A 24,902-nucleotide genomic window follows, 5' to 3' on the forward strand; every position below is an offset into this window, starting at 1 on the left:
ATCCAGTGAATTATTTCACAGTATTAGTAAATATTTTGCTCAAAGAATATTTTAAAAAATAGCAAACTGATTTCTTAGCACAGCTTTACTGGATAGGTTAGTAGGTCTGCTATATTTGTGGAAGCTAATAGATCTGTGCTTCTGTATTACTAATTTTGCCAGAATACCACAGAAGTTGTACTTTTTAATAGCTTTCTTGGGGTACTTCTGCATGAATCTTGAACACGTCTGAAAAAATTATGTTTGGGATGGATTAAAGAAAAAGAACCTAATGGAAGTAGGAAAAATACGCATTTTGGACCTTCTTTGCATGATGCACTTTCAATCCCTAGAAAGTATTGAATAGTCTTCAAAACATTTTTCAGACTTTTTTTAAAATACCAGCGTGTATTTTTTCTTTCATGTTTATTTTTGGTAATGTACTGGGAATTTCAGTGAGGTGGACTAGAGAAGTTAAGTCTTTGAGGAAAGTCAAGTGGTCATGCACTTTTTTAAAAATCATTTTAGTTCAGTGGCTTCTCAGTAGCTTGATCTGTCTGGCTTATTTAGTTCTAACATGTTCAGAAGTTTGCAAACTGAAGATGAAATAATATTATGAAATTAGGTCATCTAAAAAGGCATCTTTGGGATTTTGAATGTTGTTAATTGTTTTTAATGTGCTTTTTCAAAGAAGGCAAAAGGGAAAGTGATCTTTAAGCTCTGCTTTTTACATTCCAAGTACATAATCAGAGCTCCCCTTGTTTTGCTATATTGGTTTGTATTATAAACTCAGGAAACAGCAACTCAGAAGTTGCGTGTCACGTTGACATTTTTTTTGTTTAAATAAAGTGTTTTCTTGTAGCCTTTAAGGGTTAAACTTTATTAATTGTATGTGTTGGTTAATGATAGTGGCTCTATGTAGGTACATTCTAGTATTTTACTGAGTAACTACACTGTACTGACAACATGCTCAACAAAAAGGTATCTTTTAAAAGTTAAGTTACGCTAGGGATCACTTGTTTTAGTGTTTGTATTTGCTTGCTTGGGTATCTGTTAATGGATATTTATTATAGCTAATTGGGAGTGGGAGGAAGACTGGGTTGGTCTCTGCTAAATGTTCTCTGTGTTGAAGTGGTTCTCAGATAGCACACTTGATATTAAAAATTACCAGTGGTCCATATTCCCCAAAAATACTTCTATCTACTTGTCTTGTGTTACATTACAGTTGCTAAGGGTTCTAGTATTGCATTAATGGTCACACAGACTTGCTTGAAAATTATGCCGTGGGCCATTGTGTTCTCACAGTATGCTGATAAGGAGATCAGTGAGGCAAATGGTTTTAGAAGGGGTCCGGTTGATTTCAGCTGTGGTTCAGATGCTGCTGAACAAGCTGCTGCTAAAATTTGGTTTGACTGGAAAAACAAAAGTCTGTAAAGGTCAAATCTAGAATGATTGCAGGAGCTGGTTGTGGAAATGGCTGCTGCTGGTACCTCTGCACATGAGTATTTAGTCCAGGAGGACACGAACAATGATTTTTATTTTCTGGTTAGTTTATGTGATAGAAGTGGTACTATATTCTCCAGTAGGAATCTCGAATTCAATTTTTCTTTGTTATTATAGCTTCTCAGTTAGTTTTGGGGTTATCAGCTTTAAATTTTGCAAAGATTGTACCACTTCAGCAATTGAATTACTGTAAGAAACAACACCCTGTAATGACTTTAACTCTTGAGGGTTTTTGATCTGTCGACTGCTTAGACAGGACTGCTGTTTGACTCATCTTCAAAATGAGTTCTTCATTTAATTTTTACTGAATTTGAGATGTGTTGCTCTTTTCAGAAAGAACAGCCAAGAAAGCTAATGGTCTCGATGTACTGTGCAATAAAGGAGACATCAGGTGTCATTTTGTGTATTACTCAGTGTCCAACTTAACTGCAGTGTCAGCAGAGCCTATATTCAGATGAAGATCAACAAGGCTTAACTGAGCTACTAACCTGTATTTAGCTTTTTACCTTCACAGTCTTGTTATATCCAGATCTTTATTATCTGGTGCTTTGACCTGGCTGAGTTAATGTGCTAAAAATTCAAAGATACTTTTTGGAAAGCTCATTTGTATGGTGTAGCTCATTGCTGAGTGGTTGACAGACACATTAATCTTGAAGATGTTGCGTGAACTGAGGATGTGGTATGGTGAAATCTGTTTCAGAAGAAGGCTGCTGAGACACAGGAAAATAACAGGTCTGAGAATTTTGAAGGATTGGACTCCTATAGTCTACCTTAAAAAGTTTGTATGTTGTTTGTACAGTAAAGAATAGTTCTCACTGGCTTAATTTGCAAAATGAAATTCAAATGTTTTAAATTTTAAAACTTTTTTTCCTTTCCTACAATCTTCCTTTGCTTGATATTTTGATTGCCTTTTAATTTTTGCAAAAAATGAATTGAATGTCCCATAAAAATAGTCTTTTGCACTTGTGTACTAATTCATTCCTGGAGCATGTTTGCTCTGGTCCCTGCATGAGAGGAGAATCCAATGGGAAAAACAGTTAATTATCATCTTGTTAAAAATGATATTTGCTTATGGATAGGGGTAAAAGAAGAATAAAGGTTGTTTAAGCAGCCTTAAAATAAGATTGCTTATTTCTGATTATAAGCTTTTCTACACTTTGTAGGTGTGCTAATATTCTGTTGCTTCTTGATGCTGAAATAAAGCAAACAAGAAAGAGAACTATATTGTCAGTGAAGTGGCCCATAGTAAAATTGCATGTCCTAGGCCTTTACATTTATTGCCTTTAAAATGACTAGGGATTGTCATTTCTGTGGATCAAGTTAGGTGCACTTTTGCACAAGATGGGTGGTTGGTTGTAGACAGCAGAGGCATGCTCCCGGTCATAGAATTGTGGAATGGTTAAGGTTGGAAAAGACCTTTAAGATCATGAAGTCCAACTGTCAACCCAGGACCATGAAATGCCTTTGACAAGTTCTGTTTGGGAATACTTTTCCTTCCCAATTTCTCCATTTTCTGATTCTGTCTTCAGTAGTTCTTTCCCAGTTTATTTTGAACTTTTCAGTCTGAGTCCCAGCTTATTTCCCTTTTCAGTCGTAGTTTAGAATAGTTTGTATCTGTTTTCCCACTTACCGTGCTCTTCCCTTCTTGTCACAGGATTTGATCTCTTTGCTGTGTTAAAGCTCTTAATTTCTCATCAGATGTATTGCCTACACTTTTTTCAGTGACTCAGTTTCTCTACCTCAGCTCTTAATTCTACCATCTTCCATCTGATTTTGTAGCTCACTTTTTGTATCTTTCCTTGCCAGTCCCAAAACTGTTTTTCTGACTGTCTCACTCTGACTCCGATTCTTTAACCATTGTTGTATATTTGGCACCCACATCTCTTGTTCTCAAACCCAGTTCTGTGCCTCAATCTAATGTGCTTAATCTGCTCTTTGCAACTGAAAATTTCTGGTCTGAGAAATAACCTTTTAGCAGATACCTCTGTTTCCACATATCTTTACTCTTTTTACTCTTCTTTCAGCTCTTTTTCAGGGAGTATACTTAAAACGAGCTCATTACTGAGAACCAAGGTAGAAAAGGTATTTCTGTGGCAGAAAATCACCCTTCTCTTCCCTATATTTACTTAAAGCAGTGGGGGAGACCTTCTTAGGTTAAATCTGATATACAGAACGTGTACTTGTTCAGTTTGATTTTCCTCATTCAAGCTTCTTGCTCTTATAGGTTGCTTGTCCTTTAGTCCAAGTTCATCTTGCATATTTTCTGTTTAGTTTAAAGGTTTAGTAAATAATTTCATGCCAATTTTTACTAAGAAGTAAGTTGCAAGGTTTAAAAGCTGTGGAAGAAATTATGTTTTTGTTGTAAGGGTGTTGATTTTCTAGTGCATAACTTCAGAGACTGCAAATATGAGCTTGTTAGTAAGATACTAAATTATTCTTTGATTGTCTGCCCTAAGGGATTTTTTTAATAACTGAAATTCTCTGCATTTTTAGCAAATTTTGTTTCAGATTAACTTCAATCCCAGCAAAAAGTTTTTTCCCCGATTTACTGCTTTTCAGGCTGAGGGCACTTGTGCTTTTCAGCTTTTATATGTAAACAAAACAAAAACAGACTTTCTGGTCCTTATGACTGCTGATGATCTTATAGCAGGCAAAAGGTAACTTCAGTTGAATTTTTGATTTGTTTAGCTTGCCAGTTGATTTCTTTTCCTTATGAGCTTTGACAAAACCTTGGTGATGGTTTGGATTTTTACTCCAGCATAACTTCCACAGTTCAAATTACCAGATTTACTAATTTATCCAATGGACTTTTAACCTCCTTTCCTGTGATTTGTGGAAAGATCTTTAGTTATTACAGTTTAGATGCTATGGTGGATGTCAAAAGCTATTTTTTAAAATAATTATTTATTTTGTTTTAATATGTAAAGGATAAAGGTTGTGTCTGTATCTGTAGCCTGTTTAGCATACCAGGGATTTTGTTCCACAGAGAAGTAGACGTAACCAACATGTCTCTTTGATGAGGAAAGCTATGCTCAATTGCGAAACTGCAAACACTTAATAAGCTTTCAGAATCAGATATTAAAAGCATGAAATTATTTCAAGAAGCCCCGGCATCATCATCAAAGGAAGTAACACATCTTGAAATTGAGAATCGTGAGAAGATAAGAAGAAAATATGGAATATGAAAAAAATTGCAGAGAAAAATAGTAAAAACAAAATATGTTATATAAGCAACTTGGTAGGGCCTGAAAACTGTGCATTTTCTCATCAGAAAATAGAATTTCTTTAATGTGTAGACCCTTCTTGACAGAAGATTCCCTTTCCATTAGGAAAATCCAGTACTTACTGCTGAGTGGGGTTTTCTTGGTGGTAATTTTTGTTTTGGTTTGGTTTTTTTGTTCTGGTTTGTTTTTTGGGGGGTTGGGTTTTGTTTAGTTGGTTTTTGGTGTTGTTTCTTTTGCTCATTGTGAATCTGTGACTATAATATAGCTAATGAGAGCTATAGTCACATTTTCCTCTATTTTCTTTCTTTCTTTTGGACATTGTGCTATGTAGGTTCCAGAGGAGTAATCCTGGTGCCTCCTCCAAAATAACCTGGCTTGAAAAATGGAGGCATTTCCTTGAAATACACACTGAGAGGTCTTTTACCTAGTATTTCCATTTTAGAACAGAGACATCAACATTTTTTATGGGATGGAAGTTTTACTCTTCAATTTTCTCTCACCAAAAGCTTGTATCCAGTGTTAAATTTTGATAACCTTAGAATTAAGCAGCGTAACCAAAAGTGTGAAGAGCATACTGAGGCTGGAATAACAGAATTTTCACTAGAAATCAGTTTTTACTGTGAATAATAGCATCTGAGGGTGCTATTTGCTGTGGGATTCATAATATTGTTTCCATATAGCTTTCTCGGAGTCTTCCCTGGGGATACTCTTACTAATTAGGTGAGTATTTACCAGACATTTTATCTGATAGGGCTGAACCTTTAGTAAGACACTGGTGTGGACAGGTGGTGGAACTATAATGGCTGTACTTTTCATCAGTATTGTGATCCATTAGGGGATTCTTCTTGTTGTTTGGTGATTACCATTCTCTGATTTTTCCAAAATTGTATTCTCTTATTGATTAAATGCTGTGTTTTTCCTAAATGTTCTGTGTTTTGTCAGTGACTTGCGTCATTTCAGTCACACAAAAGCACGGTCCAGGGCATGTGGCACTAACCTGACCCTTTGTAATGCTGGGTTAGATTATGGTTTTTGGAGTTGCTTATTGTTTTGGATAATATTTTTTCACTGTGTGTTTTACTTATGTAGAAGAAAACTTGGAGTTTATGAGATTACTTGTTACTATGATGGTGGTTGGTTGAGTACTTAAAGATAAAATAATTGAATAGCAATGGTTATATTGGAGACATTCTAGTTTTAAAAAAGTAGAAAATGGAAGGGACCAATAAGTAACTGATTACTGAGTTGCCTAATTTTCTGGTTACTGAAATAATGATTTGCATTAATACTTGAATTTGCTGAATATCACAGCTTAAATATTTGATTTTGCAGTATCACTGTAACTGACATGTGAACCTGATGCAGGTTTGCTTTTGCATATTAAACCAATGAATGAATTTAATAGTTCAAAATTATTGAATTTGTGTGCTTCTTAAAAGAAAGACATTAGAGATTAAAATAGACATTTTCTTGGTGGTTTTGTGATCAAAACCACAATATATTAAATGCTTTTCTAGTCTCGTTGGTATGTTTTTTTATTCTTGTGGAAAAGAGGATTTGCAAGAGTCCTGATACAAGCCTCTTCTTTCTGCCGTTGAATAGAAACTGAAGTACTGCTCTTAAAGAAATGATGACAATGAGACTGCACTTCCTGCATGGTTTAACACTTGTTGTGAAATTTAGGTAGAATGGCAATATAAGGTAACACTTACCAGAAATTCTTCTTCATATGTTATATGAGGTTTCGGTGTTCTGGAATGTCAGGTTGCCATAGAGTGGTGGCTCTAAAAGCATGTCTGTACTCAATACTGATTTCATATTGATGAGTATACCTTTTTCTTCGAAAGTGCTTGATATAGACCATTGCCCTTCTGAAATATGTAGCTGTGTGATAAGGAGTTAGGTTTATAAAAATCTAACTGGGTGCCTGGGAATAGGACGGTGGAGCTGTCATTTGTTCAAGTGGACCTTTGAAATCCCTGTTGTGGGCAAGATGGAGAACGGGCAATGTTTGTGTACTGGAAAGTTGTTGTAGTCTCCCTAAAACTATGCTGTTGTGTTACTTTTGAGGGTGGAAAGTAAGGAAATGGAGGACAGAACTGTCACAGGCTCTTCATTCTACTTCTCACTTCTATTGTCTCCTTACTTAGGTTTTCTTTGTGCCACCAGGTCCTCATTGCTGCCATGCCATTACAGGCCACTGCTCTTCATGCTTGCCTTAGCAAAATTTCTCTTCTGCTGACTTCCCAGACTGTCTCCAGTCTCAGTCATCTTATCTTGCCCCCCCCCCCCCCCCTCAGTTCACTGAGGAAAGTTTCCTGTTTCCTAAAGTTTCCTGAAGTTCTGTCTTTTTTGTAAGAAATCCTTGGTGTGATACACCTGGATAATAACGGCACCACAGCATCCTCTAGTGGCTTTCTTGGCTTGCCAAACTTCTGACAAATCGTAAGCAGGGCTCTTCGGGTAGGCTTCTAAGGGAAGCTTTGCTGCTGACTGGCAGCAAACCACTTGATTCTTTCTTGAAGATTGTCAGTAGCCTGCACGTACCTGCTATGAACAAAATGCAGCTAAGGACTTTTCAGCCTCTTTAACGCCACATGCTTAACTATGGTTAAGCGCATGAATTGGCTTTATCGCTGTTGTTTCTAAATGGAAACAATGTTTGTCCTGTGTTAATTTTGTTTTCAGGACTGTTTTGTGTACAGATACTAAGAAATTGCTGCGTGAAGTGTTCTCTATCAAAAAATTAATAGTATTTTAAAAAATAACTTGTACAGTGAGCTTTCTCAAAGGATTGTGATGACTTTATACACTTTCATCTCACCATATAGTTCTGTTACTTCAGACCTTTATATTCTGATCTTTAAAAATATAACAATTGAAAAACTCAAGCTATTTCTTCTTAATGACTTTTTTTATGATTAAAAAGGCCCAAGGCACTCTCTACCCCCTCTGCTGTTTTTGCTATAATGTTATTACCTTTTATGGTAGGTAAATAGTATGTACACAGAGGAAAGGTGTAGTTGCAGGTGTCAGTGGTTCAGATTAGAAGAGTGCTCAGCCATCTGTTAAAACAGTGCATGTACACTCCTTAAGACAGAATAGCAAAGTGGGTGTAAACTGGTTTTCTGCTTGCTTTTAAAGAAGTATTTATAAAATCAAGGCTTTAAAATTTGACAAATACTATACCACAAACAGTGCCATTACGTAGCAACTGAATTGTGACAAAATGCAAGTGGTTGCAGTAGAGGCTTCTGGTATGATACCTTTCATCTTTAACAGTAAAAGCCTATCTGTGGTTGTAAATTTAATCAAAGTTACTTTCTTTAACAGGCTGGACTAATTGAAGCCAATGGAGAGCTTAAGGTGTTTATAGACCAAAACCTAAGTCCTGGAAAAGGTAAGAACACAGTTTTTAGTAATATTTTCAATTTCTTGATTTTTAGTAGTCATGCATATTGCTGACTTTAAACTGTTTTCTTAGCATAGTTTTTGTAAAACTTTTCTTAGGTTATATAACCAGCAAGCAAACTGTAGATTTTCTGTGGTTTATAATTGTCTTAAAACTTTATGTGAAGTTCAGTGGTAGTTCATCATCCCATGTGTGATCTTCTCATTAGTGTAGCTTGTGTTTAAGCATAAAGACCAGGATGTTCTAAAATGTGTTTGGCGGCACTGAGTTTTAGCCAATGGAAAAAAAATGCTGGGGTGAAGAAGTTTAAAATGGGCTATGACAGTTTTTATGATAGTACATCCACACTAATGCAAGCTTATCTCAAACTATATTGTGAACAGAACTCTCTTGGACTTGCAGATAATACCTGTGCATGTATGATAATGTAATGTAATCAAGCAATTTTAATAAAACACAGGTTATAAATTGGAACTTGAATTTGATATGTAAGAGTTTGGTTTGATTCACAGTCATCTGACAATTTATTTCAGTGTAATGGCCATTTTCTTGTTGCTGCCAAATGATGACAGTCTGGTTTATTCTTATGTGTGACAGATGGTGTCCTTTGATAGGCTGTATGAAGTAGGGTTAAATTTACATTAGGACAGTCACCTACTTGCTGTCTGATACTTTCATAAACCTTACTGTTGACAAATCTATTGAACTTCATGCATTGTTGGATTATGCTGGTACACTCAGATTAACCTGTACTCCGTTTCAGGTGAACTCTGTTAGTATGACTGCTCTAGTATTTTATATACCATTTCAAGAAACCCATTTAATTTCTGTCACCACCACTAGGTACATCAGGTATGTTATTAGAAGCTCACTAGACTCTCTATTTGACATTCCTTCATCTAAAATAGACATTGCTTTGCTAAAGGGAGGTGTCCAGCTGACCTTCCCTGTTCTGCTTTTGGTGGTGAGGGCATTAAGCATTGAATAATGATACGTCTTAACTGGTCCAGGTGTAAACACAGTCACACACTCCTGAGCAGAAGTGTGCAGGTAGGTACCTGATCCTTAACAGCTGTACCATGTACCCTACCCCTATGGGCAGTAAAACTTGTGGTTTTGTTAGGGCAGATACTTAGCAGGGTGCATTTTACACTCACATAGGTGTCTGTGTCTAGACCCTGTTACAGTCAGTGGAGAGCTAGTCAAAACAGTGCAGTCTAGATAGCAAGAATTGGAAATTTGACTCTTTAATTATTACATAGCTCTTAAAGTGGGCAAAATAGAGGCCGTTTTATTGCTTATAGATTTTTTAAAATAAATGCAGGTAATTAAATAGTTTATTACAGGCCTGCAGCTTGTCTGGTTTGAGAGTCGAGCTCTACTCTTGATATATACCACTATGAATAATACAGTAAACTAAGCTGTCCTCCATTAATTTCTGCATCTCATTGCTTTTAGGGGGATTTTATAAAGTTAATGGACAGCAACTAATTCTTGATATTGAGAAGAAACAACTGTTTCTCTTGGCTTGATGAGCTTATGGGTTTTGCCTCTAACTTGTCTGTGTTTTATGTGCAGACTCTGCACATAATCAGAGATTAAAATTGCAAATATGTTGTCACCAAGTACTCAGATACGTTTTAGAATACATTCACTTTAGTACCTTTTTTCCTGTACCACTTTTTATAATTTTTAGGGGTTTTGTTTAGTCTTTAACTGTCTTGAAATGTAACTACTGTACACAAAAGTACTAGAGCTTTCTATAAGTAGCTGACTACATTATATGCCGTTATATCAAAAGAGTGCAGTTCTCTGCTGTTTCTTAAATCTGTGCAAAATTTCTCTTAATTTCACAATTCAGTCCAGAGCAATCATGGAGTAAGCTTTCCATGGGGTAGCAGAAGTGTGTCTGGTATACTTAATTCTTAGGATGAATTGAAGGGAGTCAGGAAAAAGTCTTCCTGTTTTTCTTTGGCGGTCATCATTAAAAGTGATGGTTTATTTTTTGGTTGGTTGATTGGTTGCATTTTCGAGTGGTTTGCTTATCCCAGTTTGCTACCCCCAACAGCAGTAATTGGGCAGACTCCTCAGGGAGAATGCAGGAGCCTGGCTACTTTTTGAAGTCATTCTTTTTGTGCTCTCACAGGACTCAAGGTCCTTGTATCAATAGTATCAGAGGGTGCATTCCATTATCTTTTTGGAAAAGTCCAACTTTGAGACCCAACGAATCAAGAATGAAAATTCAACAAGAAATGTATGACTTGCTTCAGTTTCCACTTGTTATTAGACACATGTGAAAGGAGGAGGAGTTCAGCTGTCAGAGGAATAAAGGTTTTAGGGGTATGGTAGAGGACAAAAAAACGACTTGTGTGCTGGATCATAAGAACATGCTTGCAAAAGCGGTTAAAAAGAAAGAGCAAAATACTGTTACTGAAATGGTCTTGTAAGACTTTTTCAAAGGTCTCTAAGTGAGTATGTGACTGGTAGGTGTATGAATCAACTATGAAAGACAAGCAAAGGTTGACCTTTCTGACCAAAACTGGTTAAGATGCAAAAATTCTTACAGCCTAAACAGCTTTGTTGCAATGCTTTCAGAATAGGCTGTGAATGGACTTGTGTAAATTTTTAATCTGCAGCAGCAGAAATCTGGTAACTGTGAACAGGTTCTTTTTAGACTGAGTTTTATTAGGATATATTGCTGTTGTATCTTAGATAAATAATGAAGAGGGAACATCACTCATCTTGCTGAACAGTTATGCTGAGCAGCTGCTTGCTTAAAAAGTCCTAAAGCTGTAGAATCAGAGAGAGGGGATATGTTAGGGAGTAATCTCTGTATGCAAGTCCTATCCATACGTTCGTTCCCTGATTGTTCATTAATATCCACTGTCAGAAACAAGTACAATGTCAACAACCATTTTACTTTAACAAGTGGGGACGAGCTTCCAATAGTTCATTTTGGAGAGGCTAGTCTCAGCCATGAACTCCAGATTAAGATTTTTGTTTTAAAGCAGAAACTGAACTTTATTTATTTTAAGAGAAGAAAATAGTATGCTAAAAAAAACAAAACAAAAAGCAAAAAAAACCAAACAGAAAACCAACAAAACAAAAAGCCAAAACAAAACAACAAAAAATCCCAAAACAAAACAAACAAAAAAACCCCACCAAACCCCCCCAAAAACCTCACATGACAACCTCATTAAATTTTGTTTATAGTGCATGATGCACATAATTTTGAATAAGTTAGTCATGGATATAAATACCATTCTAGAAAATGGTCTAAAAATTTATTTCTTTAAAAGTATCTTTAGTGTGAAACCAAACTACATGTGGTAGAAATGAGATGGCAGCTTGTGTTTCCTCCAGTGCCTGTGCAACCTCCAGAAGAGGTTGACTGTAAATTCACCATGTTTTCTGATACCCCTGTGTATTTCCATTACTGGAATGTAACACTCCATTTATCCCTGAAAAAACCAGTATGACTGTGAAAGGTTTGTTTTACGTGGTGACCAGGAAGGTGGTTTTCCAACTGGCTAATTCATTTTGAGAGTTAGCAAATGCATATGGGTTGGAAGGAAGGAAAGAATTTTTAAGAGGGGCTTCCTGTCCCTTGCTTGTGAAGAAATTTGGGTGAAAGAAATTATCTGCTTCAGACAAGTGCAAGGAGAAAAGTAACCAGTTGTATTTAATATTATATTGAAATTAAAGCCCTTGATTTAAAAATTACTCTGATAGAAAATTTGGATCTTCTCTCATGCCAGTAGGTGGCATTATTGGTATGTAACTGGAAAATACTTGTATGGCTCTAGCTCTTTTCACCTCTTACACTTTAAAGTTTCACATTTTACAGGCTAATGATATTCACATTTCAGATTTGGCAATTGCAAAAATAGAAGTCAAACATGTAAAATTTTGAGGTGTATGTTAGACTCATATTTCAACGCTGCCTACCTGTAAGATTGTTTTGTTCTTTTTATTTGTATTTATAAGAAACTTTTGCAATGTAATGTTACTGTTACTTTCACTTGCAAGTTCAAACTCCCTGAATTTTGGCAGTGACTGGAATTGTTCCTCTGGAATAGAACTAGAGATCAATTGCAGAGCCCATGAATTATGCTTTAGCAAACAGATACATTCTTGAAATTGGTTATAAAATGACCGTGTATTATTGCAGTGAGGTACATCCAATTACTGTTATTTAAAGTCAAGCTCAGGAAATAAAGCTGTTGCTGGAAATAGAAATGGTATTTTGGAAAATCTAAAAAGACTTAAAAAGTCTGAAAGTAGACCACGCAGGATATTTCAAGACAGACTTGGAAAGACCAGTTTGTAATCCTTGAACTATTACTAGTCATATCTAAGGATGATAAGAATCACATAAAAGTCTGAGTTGGTATAAGAAATTAGTAAGTACTACACACTAGGGAAGGTCGATGTCTGTACAAAAGCTCAGAATTGCTGCATAAGCATGTTTGTTGTCTTAACAGGATGGTATGACTTGTTCAATAAGTAGAGGTGCTTCTAACTTGGCACACAGCTAGAGATAGTCATCTCTGTGTTGTCATAACCTGTAGTAGTTTGATACCATCAAAAAGAATTCAGTGTTTTCTGAGAATTGGCATATAACTAACTAATAAAATATATATGATATTGGTGAGAGAGCCATTAAAAACTGCAACTTCACAGGAGTGACATCTGAGGAATCAGTCTTGCTGAAGCTCTGGAATTGGAGTCAGCTGTGGAAATTTCTGTAGCAGCAAGAAGCCAAATAAAAGTGAGCAACTGAAACTTTCAGGTGTATGGGATAAATTGCTCTAAGGCAATTTTTGTTGTCAGTTTTTACTGACAGTATCTCAACTAAATAGAACAGTACTTTTGATTAATGGAACTTATTTCATAAGTAGTTCATTTTTCTTACTTTTTTTCCATTTGGAAATAAATCCTTTGCCTTGAACAGAATCCAAAGAAATAGTTAGAAACCTTCTTTAAATCTGCAGTTCTTAATGATATCAAACTGTATAATTTCTGTTAGCAGGCAATACAGATGTTTTGCTCTTAACAAAGGAGGAAGGTACTACTGAAAGCACACTGAGCTGTCAGCTATTTCATGGCTGAAATAGCCCAATGCAACTTTCCTGAGTGGCAAATAAATAGCTGAAGATGGTATGAAGAGAAGTAGAGGCCATCACTAAAGATCAATGAGTCTAATGTAAGGTCTTCTAGAACACTATAGCAGTGTTTGAAATAAGGCCTGTGACTTGTAGAGACCCTTAGAGAAATCTGTATCTGGAATCTCAGAGTTTTTCAGTTGAAAAAAAGAACCTTTGCAAAGGATTAGGTGTACTTAAGCTACTTTACATTTCTGTAAGAGAGTCTGTTCGATTTTTTGATTTTCAGACAGTTTTCTAGACACCACCCTGGGATTGAAGGGTGGCACGCTGGAAGGAGAGGGGCAGGTAGTGACCTTAAGACTACTTTGCTATTTGTGTTCTGCTTGTTCTGAGCAGTTGTTTTGATGGACAGGTTTGGAGCTGGAATTCCGTACGAGTAAGGAATTTTGTTTGTGATGTTGAAGTCAAATTCCCTCTTCTCCTTTTTCTGTCTCTTCTTCTCAAAAGGAATTAAAAGTCCACATACATAAAACTGCCAAAACTGAATCTATAACATTTTCAGGAATATTCTCATAGTTTTCATGTAATCTTATATCAGTCTTTTGGCATCTTCAGCAAGTACAGGTTTGCTGGCTTTATGTAAGTTTTATTCCTATAAACTTTTTTCAAATTCCCAAAATAAGGGATGTAATGCTCCAGGTGGCACCTGGCCTTCTCAGAAGTGACAGTAGCCATGGAATCTTGTGTCTGTGTAATTTCCATAAATCTTGTTCGTGTATCACTGGTCCTTTCTTTTTGATCTCCCAGAAGAGACTGTTGGGCTCTTCAGCTGATATTCTCTGAGATACAGATTTTATCAGGTTATTGATAGTAATGTTACCTTTTTGAGAGCATGTCCTATTTGACCTGTATTGAGGCTGGCTTTATGTTTCTACCTTCGAGTTGTATAGCTCTCCTTAAGGTAGATTCTAACTCCTCTCTTAAAACCCATCAATTTCAAAGCTGATTATGTAATTAAGACATAAGTTTGCTGAATTCATAAGCTCCAAAATGTCACCTGAAAGGTTAATTTTCTTTAGACTTATCTTAAAATGACCCTTTGCTTAACTCCTGATCATGTTTGTTTTTCCCAAACTGGTGTACTGAACAGAGTTTGGTTGCGACTGTTGCAGGAGATGGCAGGAATTATTTTGCATTCTGATAAACCACTGTTGTTCTATACGTTCTTTTTTTGGGTTGTAATAACTCAGAAAGTGCTTGCAAAATTACCTTCTTGTCAAATCAAGTTCTCACGTATACAATAGCTCTTCTCTGCTAGAAGACAGACTGAAAAGATGTAGTTTTTTAGAGACTGCATTATCAGAAAATGGAGTTGTTTGACTGCTCTCACAAGTAAAGAAAACATAAAGGCCGATTACTTCAGAAGATGGTATGGCACCTAGAATGAATGGGTTTTCTGCTCCTGGGACAGGGAGTAACTCAACCCATCCTTTTTGACGTGAACACCAAATTCAGAGTCACTACTGTTTCAGGAGCTGGAGCGGTCAGCTTTTCAAGAGATCTACGGCATGGTCTGCAGGGGGCACTCCTGTCTCTGATTTGAGATGTACTGTGTCTTTTTTCTGTGGCATCTTAAGTTATTTGAAATGTTCTTAATGGACTATATCACCAGTCCTTTAAACTGCTGAAAATCTGCAAGGGATGCTTTCTTCTTGGTAAAACTCTTTTGATTTGGTTTTGTGTAAAACAGCGCTCCAGGTCAAAAGTTCTCCCTGGAATGCAACAACTAATTGAAGATAGCACTTATTTGTTTATAGACAGATAAATAACAGGTTTTGTTAAAGGGTGCTGCTGCTTTTGTTAGGCAAGTTTTATATGCCATTACTCCTCATTCCGTCTGTATCATTATCTTGGGTTTGGAGGTATTCTGGAATATCGTATGTTCTATTACATTTAGGTTTTGTGATTGCTTATAAGCACTAAGTATTTTTCCAAATGTTCGGGACACTGAGAATTTAAGTAGTAGTAGTTATATCCTTCTGTATACATTTTTTCCTGCTTTACATGGCCTTTTTGTGCGGCTTTCAAAGTCCTAAAGGGGGAAAAAAAAAGATGTCAGAACTAGCAGTATTAAAAGTTTGTTTTGAAAAGGAAGAAGAGTTGGTGCCAGCAACACTGTTTGCAAACTTGTGGTTGTAATTTGTAATATGCACACTGTATGTTGTCCATAAAGTACAGGATTATTTGGATTGCAGTGATTGCTGTTAAGAGTAACAGTAATTAAGAAATGATTAGTAAAAATTCCTTTGAGAAACTGAGCTGTCAGTCACTTGCAAAGCTCAGTTAATATAATTATTTCTGCTTATATACTTAACAAACAAAACCACCACACATTATGAGCCTTTGATGAAAATGCAGATGAGTATGAGAAAAATGTTTGCATGAGAGGCAAGTGAGAATATGTAGTAGGATTCACTTGGGCAGAGGCAAATTGAAAATATGCTTTTTTTAAAAAAATCAGGTTTTTCTCTTTTTTTATGTATAGTTGAACAGTTACACTCTTTCCTATTTAATATGATAGCTTTTATAAATTGACTTCAGCTTTGCTTTGGACTGTGAAGCACGTGTTATTACTGTTCTTCCAGTTACATTTACATTTCCTTGCCAGTCAGTTTGTGCTGCACAGACAGACGTACCTTGCAGTTTCTGTATAAAGCCAGGTTGGTTCAGTTGCATGAATTAACTCTGGCACAGCACCACAGGAAATGTTAATGTAATTAAAAACTTTAAAGAAACAGTGTGTACTCTTCCCTTCACACAGATGTTTTAGTTGCAAGATAGCTATTTCTGTTCAGAAAATTAAATTAATCGGGAGGCTGGAGGCCGTCTAATCTAACCCTACCTTCAAACCAGGATCAGCTTTGAAAGCACAGACCCCTTCAGTCATTGAATTTTGCTGTGTATCTGTGAGGAACCTCCAATTTAGCCTGTTACCACACATTACCTTTGGGAATTTTTTTTCCTAGTTGGAATTTACTGTGCAGCACCTTGTGACCATCCCCTCTTTTCCTTTTGCTGTGTCTTCTGTCATCTCTGTAACTCTTCATTTAATAGTTGAAGGCAATGTTTAGATTTCCACAAATAACACCCCTTGCTCCACCTTAACCTTTTGCACAGGCTGCATGCTCCAAGCTTGTTCAGCTTCTCCTTGTGCAGGATATGCTCCAGTACCTAAGCCGTATCGATGTCTTCCTGCTGCACTCTCTCCTGTTTGTTAATGCCTCTCTTGCACTGTGGGCCCCAAAACTGAACAGGGACAGCTTTAAAGAGTGCTGAAGGAAAAGGGGCCAATCACTGACTTCTGTTCCAAAAGCAGCCCAGAATATTGTTAGCATGGGGAGTACTTTGGGTCACATGGTGCTTGCTGTCTGCCCAGACACCATGGTGCTTTCCTGGGTATCTGCTTCCTAACCACTGACTCCTGACCTCAGCTGTTGTGTGAAGTTACATTGTTACAAGAGCAGATTTTTTGTCTGTCTTGACTGCATAAAAGTTTTTAATAAACAACACGATAGCATAAAGAATTATTTATTTTTAAACATGCCAGACAAACTCTCTTGAGTGCATCTGAAGAGTAGAGAGATGATTGAGGTGATTAGGGAGAGTCTCATGGCAGTATTGTTTTTTATGAAGTTGTTTATTACTGAAGTAATATTTGGAAGTTGCCTTAGGAAAAAATTCATAACGTGAATGGTTAGAAATCATTATGAGAGAATTGTCTACCTGTGAATTCTTAAAGGACCTAGCAATGGTACTTCTATCCTTCTGACTCCTGAGTGTGTATAATTCTTACAGTACCAGAAGGAAAGAAAGCCACATAGCCTGCACCGGTTTCTGAAGGATTCAGATAACTGCAGATGATTAAGTTAGACTTCTGTTTGGCATATTGGTTGAGTGCATGCCAGAGAAGCAGTAGACATATGGACAGATGTGATAATAGGCTTCAACAGGGGTTTTCTAGAGGGAGGGGAAAAGGGAAGTTAGGAAGTTATGTCTTTTCAAAGTCATGCTCTGAAGAGTCAACAACCACATGGATAAGGATTATCTAATCAGTGTGATGTCCTTGAATTTCTTAAAAATAACCAAAAAAAAAATTATCGAGATCCTTAATCAGCCTGTTAAAAAAACTAAGGTGTGATAAAATGGGGCAGTCCCCTTCCCCCCCATGTTAACCATTGGGTTAATGATTGGTGAAAACCAAATGAGATACAATGAGTACCCCAGGTGAGCTATTCATACCCAAGAGAGCTTTTGAATTAGTGGTAGATTATATTATGGAAATGTAGTATTGGTGTTTAGTGGAGACCAAGCACGTTGAATTTTGAGAGTTACTTGGAGAGGAACAGGGAATAAAGTAGAAAATGCTATAGAGTTATACAATAGCATATGGCATTCCTTGGTCATGAATATTGCATCCATCCCTGTCCTCTGCAAAAGAAAGGGTAGATAGAATTAAAAAGAGTATGGGCAACAAGAACCATCAAAGGTAAGGAAAAGTGATCAAATAGATGAGGTGTCTTAACCTTGGAAAGCATTTACAACTCTTGTTTTGTACTGGAAATATAATTTTCAGATTGCATTGTTGTTTTTAAAGCAATGAGAAGTAGGCTAAAAAAAAAGACATTTGACCTCCACTTCAGGAAGCTGAGAAGAAGCTACACGAGCACTACTAGCCAAGGTAGTTTATATTGATTTATTGTATTCTGCAGAGAGGAAGAACAAACACAATTAAGGCCATGATAGTGATGAGTGTTCTTGAAAGGACAGGAAGGCATAACAGACTTATGTTACAAGCTAGATAGCTGCTGACTTTCTGAAAGAGCACTGGAAAATTGGTTAATAATGGAAGAAGGACATGCTGCTCCATCCTGTTTGGGGGACTGAGAGTAGATTCTAGTGTGAAGCTGTCAGACATGAGTTGGTAACAGCAGCTGGGAAATATGAGCCTTCTGAAAAGCAGGGGCTTTAACAGGATTTGAATTATCCTCAACTTCCTGTAGATTTCCTGAATGTGCAAAGAGGATGGTAGCCATCAAGGACCAGTTAGGACCATTCCGATGCAACCCTTGTAAAATGCTTACTTATTGCTTCTGTATTGGATAATGGGGAAAAGAGGAACGAGCATTGTACCAAGTCTTTCTGACCCCCCAGGCCCCTTTAAAAGTGATCTGAGGGAAACAACTGCTAAACCTGACAATCAGATGACAGTTGTTTCAGCAAAATAAATGTCTCCAGTATTTCAAGACCGTTTTTCTAATTATTCTTTTTCTGTAGTATTTGTTGCTTCTTTTTGCTTTGCTTTGTTTTGTTGTTGTTTGGGGGGGTTGTTCCATTTGGAGGTTGTTTGTTTGTTTTGGGTTGCTTTGGTTATGTTTCCTGAACTATGTCATGGAGCATCAAATTGCTAGAGGATACCTGGTTTGGTATTTTTAGTTGATTTTTTTCTTTTTACGTGGCTTAATACTTGCTGATTGTGTATGGGTTACAAACAGGAAGAGAGCAACCTTTCCTGCAGGCTTGGGCTACTGTGTTGCATGTATCTTTCTGAAATAATGGATTCCTGAAAATGTTCTTTAATTCCCTACCTTCAGCTGGGAGGGGACACTTAGAGAAAAGTTGGGAATGTTCTCTTGGAAAGGCCTGTGCTAGCCTTTTGTACCTCTTGTAGATCAGCATGCCTCAGAAGACTATGCCATGTTCTAGGGCTTTGGGCATGTTTGTCAGGTGGTGCTGGAAAAGATTTCAGTAGCCACAAAGGATAAGGGTAGGAGAGGATTATACTTTTTGTTATATGCCTGTTACCTCTATTACTCTGCTGTGAGAGAAAAATTGGAATACAAGGAATTAAAACATGTTCACACTAGATCACTGACCTGTAAGGTTATGTAGGAGAATGTTTGAGAGAACATACTGTGAATCTTGATTTCTTTTTTTTTCTTCAAATGTGTAAATGCTACATTTATATTGAGACTCTCCATGGTTCAGGGCTAGTTTCTATTAATATGCATTGGTATAGTCTAGATGAGTCTGGAATTGCTAAAATATACAATGTGGCTGACCTGAAACTATCTACTTGTATTTGTTTTAGGGGTTGTTTCTCTATTGGCTGTTCATCCTTCTACAGTAAATACGATTGGAAAACAGCTCCTGCCAAAAACATTCGGACAGTCTAATGTCAACATTGCACAACAAGTGGTAAGGAGACTTCATGGTTTGTTTTCTATTTTTATTTTTTATTACTTGTACTGTTGTTTACACACGCTGTAAATATGCTTGGTAGCCACTTGTCATGGGCAGATAGTCTAGCTTGTTACTAATTTTAATAGACTTATGTTAAAACAAATGTTCTTTTGCATAAAGAAATTCAAACATGACTCTCAAATCAACATGCAGATACCTGACTAGTCAGGTGGCTTTGTGTTTTGCTAGTCCTGCCATTTAAAATCGGTGGCTCTTTCAGATTCTGCTTTGAAATCTGGCACAGGAAAATGTAAATGAAGTCCATAAGCACATTTTTATGGAGATTGGAGTTAGTTGGAACAAAATTGAAAAGATAACTACATTTCTTAGTGTTTAATTTAGATATTCTTTTGCTTAAATACCTATTGTGAGCTTTGCATGAGGTACATGAAATTAGATGTTTCAAAGAATCTGATAATGCAATAGGTAATACATAGGTTATGATAAGTCATTTCTGAAGTGATCAAAATTAAAACTCTGAGTAGAGTTGGTCTCAGTCTTCTGGGAAGCAACTGTAACATGTAAATATCTGAAGTGGAATGTCTTATATTTGGTTTTCTTCTTGATAGGAAGGCAGTTTTTTGTCTGCCTTTCCCTTAAGCTGACTCTAAGGAGTGTTTTATAATTGAGGCTGCCTGAATATATAAAGTGTACCCCTTCACCTGTACAGGTGTAGTGCAGATCATTCACTGGTGCTGCATATCCAGCAGTGGTGGTGAGTTAACTACTTCTTTTAGCCCCTTTTAAGTGACTATAGTGAAATTTGAGTGAAATTGCTCCTTCAGTAGGAGGTGTTTTATCAATAAATTTCCAAAGAAATAATTTCAGAGTAGTTAGGCATTCTTTTTATTTAAAATTGGTAATCAGCAGTAGGAAGAGAATGTTTTAATTATAAATCATAGGCCATAATGGCAAAGAGGGGATCCCTTCTGGGCATTATTGTGAGACTATGTACATGCTGACTTAATGCTGAAATCTTTCAGGTAGATTAGAAAAATCTTTTTTTAAAAGTATCAAAACCATGGGATAATAATGAGATTAGAAAGCATCTGATGCTTTTTTGAAATTTTCAGCAATGACTAAATTGTTTGCAATGTTTTTGTGTGCATATATATACATATATATAAGTTATACATTCTTGTGTCTTCTGTTACAAGTTTAAATTGACAAATCCTCAGCTATATGATCTATGATTAATTTCACATCATAACATTATTTTAAAAATGTGGGAAAATTCCATTTGCAGTCTTTTTTTTCAGCACTTTGTCTTATTCTGAAAATACTAGCTTTTTTTTTTTTTGTAAAAGAATGGACCCATAACAGTATATTAACTGTTATCAATGAAATAATATGCTTAGTTGTATGCCATGAAGAGATGGTGGGTTTGTGTATATATAGAGAGAGAAATTTTGGATACATTTCTCTTGACTTAACAGGTCTGAAGGGGTTAGCAAGAACTATAAAAAAAATTACCTCTAAACCCCTGAAAATTAAGAGGAGATAAATTTTCCATTAATGGACAAAATGTTCTTGGGAAGCATAGCTGAGGAGTTAGCCTGTGACCGCTCAATTTTCTAACTTTGAGTGGCAAAACCAGGTTTTAAATATTAAAGTACTTAATTTTTGAGCTTTCATTCTTTGTTCAGGTAATCTGATTTCTTTTTCTTAGTATGTCCTTGTATAAATTTTTTCTCTTGAGTACAATGGAATCTTTGGTCTGTCTTGATGTTTTTTCCTGTTGTTCTGATCTTATTAAGGAGCTAAACTGTGATCTTGTTCTCTGGAAAAAAGGAGACTTAAGAGAAACAGCATGTATTGCTTTTTCAACTTTTGCTTCCCTCTCACAGTCCCTCTGTTTTCTCCAGAACCATCCTCTAAAGATTTCATTTTAGGATATTCCCAGTGACTCAATACTGTAAAACTCTCTTCTTTCAAAGTCATTGTTGTTTATGAACTTTGGAGTAAAAGTTAGCGACAACAGCATTTCTGTTAAGGAGCCAATAATACTGAGCAGTTCCTTAGAAGATTCTGAAGCACTGGACTGTAGAGTCTTCCTTAATAGAGATACATTAAAGCATATAATTCTGGCTAGTTTGCAGATTTTTGTGAGTTAGAATGGGAATGCAGAGTAGGTTTTGAATGTTCCACTCTAAAAATGAGCCTGTGAATTTGTACACACTTCATTTCTTCCTTTGTACTGTTGAGTATTTCAGGATGCTGCTGAGCACAGTAGAGATCTAGGGCTTGCTGCTGCCAAATGGTTTGTTTTTCTCCCAGCTGTAATTCCTCCCCGCCTCTCCTCTACTTGTTTGGCTCTCATCTTACTGCACAGTGATATAAATTGTAGATGTGGTACCAGGGTGATGGTGGGGCTCCTTGTGGAATTAGGAAGCTAGAGAATGTAGTGGGACCCTCTAATTTTAGCCTCTGCAAGCAAGGTGTTGAATCTTGTCTTGGAGTCTTGTGTCATTGCATCAGAGGCAATAAAAACTGGCTTACAGCTTTCCTCGGTTCTCTGTATAGTCTACATTACTTTAATAGCACACAGGTGGTTTTCATAGTCTTTTGAGATATTTGGTGAGCCAGACCAGTCAACAGCAGATCTGATAGTTTTTGGGTTTTTTTCATGGGGAGAAAGTGAACAGGTTCAGATGTCTCCTGTGCCTGTTTGGCAGTCCCCACCCTCTGTTTCCCACAATCAAAGTTTTGGTTATGAAAGGTTGTAGAGGAGATTACTTGGCGTTCCATAAAAATTAGAAACATTTCAAATATGGATCAAAGCTACTGGGAAGGGGAGTACCTAAGATTTTCTAGCTGTCAGAAGTGGATGTAACAAATGTGTACATCAGCTACTCAGAGAGGTGACATAATCTAAGGAGACAGTATTTGGGAAAACTTACAGCTGTTTGATGTTCCAGGCAGCTGAAATTATGAACATCTCATGATCACTAGACTACCTTTTGCATTGTATATTTGAAGGTTATTCAATTTTATTTTCATTTTAACTTCCACACATAAAATGTTTCATTTTCAGTTTTTCTATTTGACTCTTGCTGACGGTAAATTATTGAAGCTGCCTAAGAAAGAAACTAAAGTTTTGCTGCTGAAACAGAATTTAGCTGCAGGATATTATGGCAAGCAGGTGATTGTGAGTTTAGATTCATTCTGTGCTTATTTTACTTACCTGATGTCAGAGATGCAATCTGCTGTTTCCACTGGGAGATAAATGTGCCCCCAAAAAGTAGGCATATCTTTCTATGAAACAGAAGTTTGTACGGTATCATTTTGTTTTCCTAGATCCATATTCTCCAGAATGTTACGTTTATAACATTTCAGAGATGATAAACTTCATCTGCAAAAGCGAGAGTCCTGTTTCAGCTTGTTTCAGAGATAGGAGGGCATGGTACTGTGCCTGATCAGCAAATTAGCACATCTTCAGGATCATTTACCTATAAGCTGGAAGACTGATTAGCTGAGTGTGTACTCTTTACATGTTCAGGATGGAATGGGTTTGCCTGAACTGACGTCACTCATTGCAGTGATAAGGAAAGTTCGCCCTTATTCTGTCCTCATCTCTAACATGGTAGTTTTGACTAGTGATAGGGGCTGTCAGCAGGAGAGAATTTGGCCTTTCTTGCAACAGCTCTGCAGTTTTTCTCTGCTTTTACTGATTTTCAGATCTTGTTTCCTGTGTTTGTATTTTAACTGTAGTTTACTGCAGCTTCTTCATACATATAGTCTGGTAGGGTTGGGGGGGGGTTCCCTCATTTTTTTCCGCCGTTTCCTTGAAGGGAGAGAGTGTGTCTTTTGATCTTGTCTAAATTAGTGTTGAACAGTGTTAAGAAATATAGCAAGCACGAACAGCCCATTTAAGAAGGATAAAACAGGAAAGCGTATTACTTAGGGAGTGCCCTCACTATATAATCTATAGTCTGAAGGTTTTTACGCTAGTGTGTAGAAATTCAATGCACCTAATAGAAGTATGGAGAAATAAGTATTAGTGTTTGGATAATGCATCATTTGAACTGTGCCACTAATGAGTATCTTGCAGTACTTACCATTTTCCAAATTATTTTATCTTTACTGTAGGTAATCGGTACACCTCAGAGACCTTCAGCGCAAAATACTATCCTGGTAGGAAGTCCACATACACCTAACACACATTTTGCATCACAGAACCAGACGGGAGATTCTTCACCTTGGTCTGCCGGGTGAGCATAATAAAAGTTACAAAGAGTGAACAAGTTGTTGGAACTTTTGTTTTAATATTAATTGTGATAGTGTATGTACTCCTCAGGCTAGCAGTGTGAGAGAGACTGTTTACCTTACCATCAAGAGCACTTCACCATTAAGGTCTAGTCGCACAGGAATGAGTACGTCCCCGTTTGTTGTAAAAGATTCCAGAATACTTTTTGTAAGCTCTGATAGATATTCTGACATTACTTACATTTAGAGAATTTAACTCCTAAAAGGACACAGGAATTGGTGTGACTTGATTCTGTGATTTCTCTTGCTGATCTATTTTCAGAAAAATACAGTATGTTTTGGATTGAGCAAGGGTATCTCAAAGTATCATTTGAAATGAGAATGTAGTCTTTTTTGGGAAAAAGTGTTAGATACAAGGAGTGCATTCTTTTGGTGTGTTTTTTTAATGAAAGCTTGGTTTTAAGGGTCTGTTGTTAAATGTAGTTGCTTTAAGACTAAATTTCTCAACAGTGGCTTGTTACACATAAATAGAATCATAGAATCAGCTGGGTTGGAAGTGACCTCCTGAGATCATCAAGTCCAACCCTTGATCCACTACCACCACGATTACTAGACCATGGCACTAACTGCCACATTTAGTCTCATCTTAAAAACCTCCCTGGACGGAGAATTATACAGTGAAATGAGATATGAAGAATTGTGACTTTCCATTGCTAATACTAATTTTGGTAATACTTGTAATTTTCCTTCAGTTACAAGGAACGTTTTATTTAAAAAACTTCGTAGAAGCAGAGAACTTTGTTATATGGATTGTATCTTGTAACTTTGAAGTTTTAATAGCAACTTCATATACTGTATAACTTCAAATCTGTGTTATAGTAATAGTGTAATAGTGAGTTCAACCAATACCAGACTTCATCTGTTCAGTCAGTATCAGACTTGCGTAGAAAATGCTCAGTGTATATAATTTTTTATGGTCAAACTACATGGGCTATTTTAAATTAAAAACAAAAATCTTAAAAATGGACAAAAAAGTTCTCTTACATAATTCAGTTTTCACATTTTAGCGTTTATCCCCTTCTGTCTTCTTATCTTGAGGTTTGGAAGGTTTTCTTTACTGACTCCTTAAAGGAATATCTCTATTTTTATCTGCTATTGGAGACATTCCAG

The 24,902-nt window shown here is 36.6% G+C and overlaps 1 protein-coding gene across 6 annotated transcripts in view; it reads left to right on the forward strand.

Annotated features, from left to right (window-relative positions):
- TFDP1 (transcription factor Dp-1) overlaps nucleotides 1-24,902 on the forward strand; it is a 39,554-nt gene that overhangs the window by 6,227 nt on the left and 8,425 nt on the right. For all 6 annotated transcript variants that reach the window (XM_027640445.1, XM_027640467.1, XM_027640456.1 and 3 more), the window contains 3 exons: nucleotides 8,040-8,106; nucleotides 19,375-19,481; nucleotides 23,616-23,737. In XM_027640445.1, the coding sequence (XP_027496246.1) occupies nucleotides 8,040-8,106; nucleotides 19,375-19,481; nucleotides 23,616-23,737 (296 nt within the window). The remainder of the gene's footprint in view (nucleotides 1-8,039; nucleotides 8,107-19,374; nucleotides 19,482-23,615; nucleotides 23,738-24,902) is intronic.

The sequence above is a fragment of the Corapipo altera genome, unplaced genomic scaffold, assembly GCF_003945725.1.
Source record: "Corapipo altera isolate COAL_440 unplaced genomic scaffold, ASM394572v1 0, whole genome shotgun sequence".
Classification (NCBI taxonomy): Eukaryota; Metazoa; Chordata; class Aves; order Passeriformes; family Pipridae; genus Corapipo; species Corapipo altera.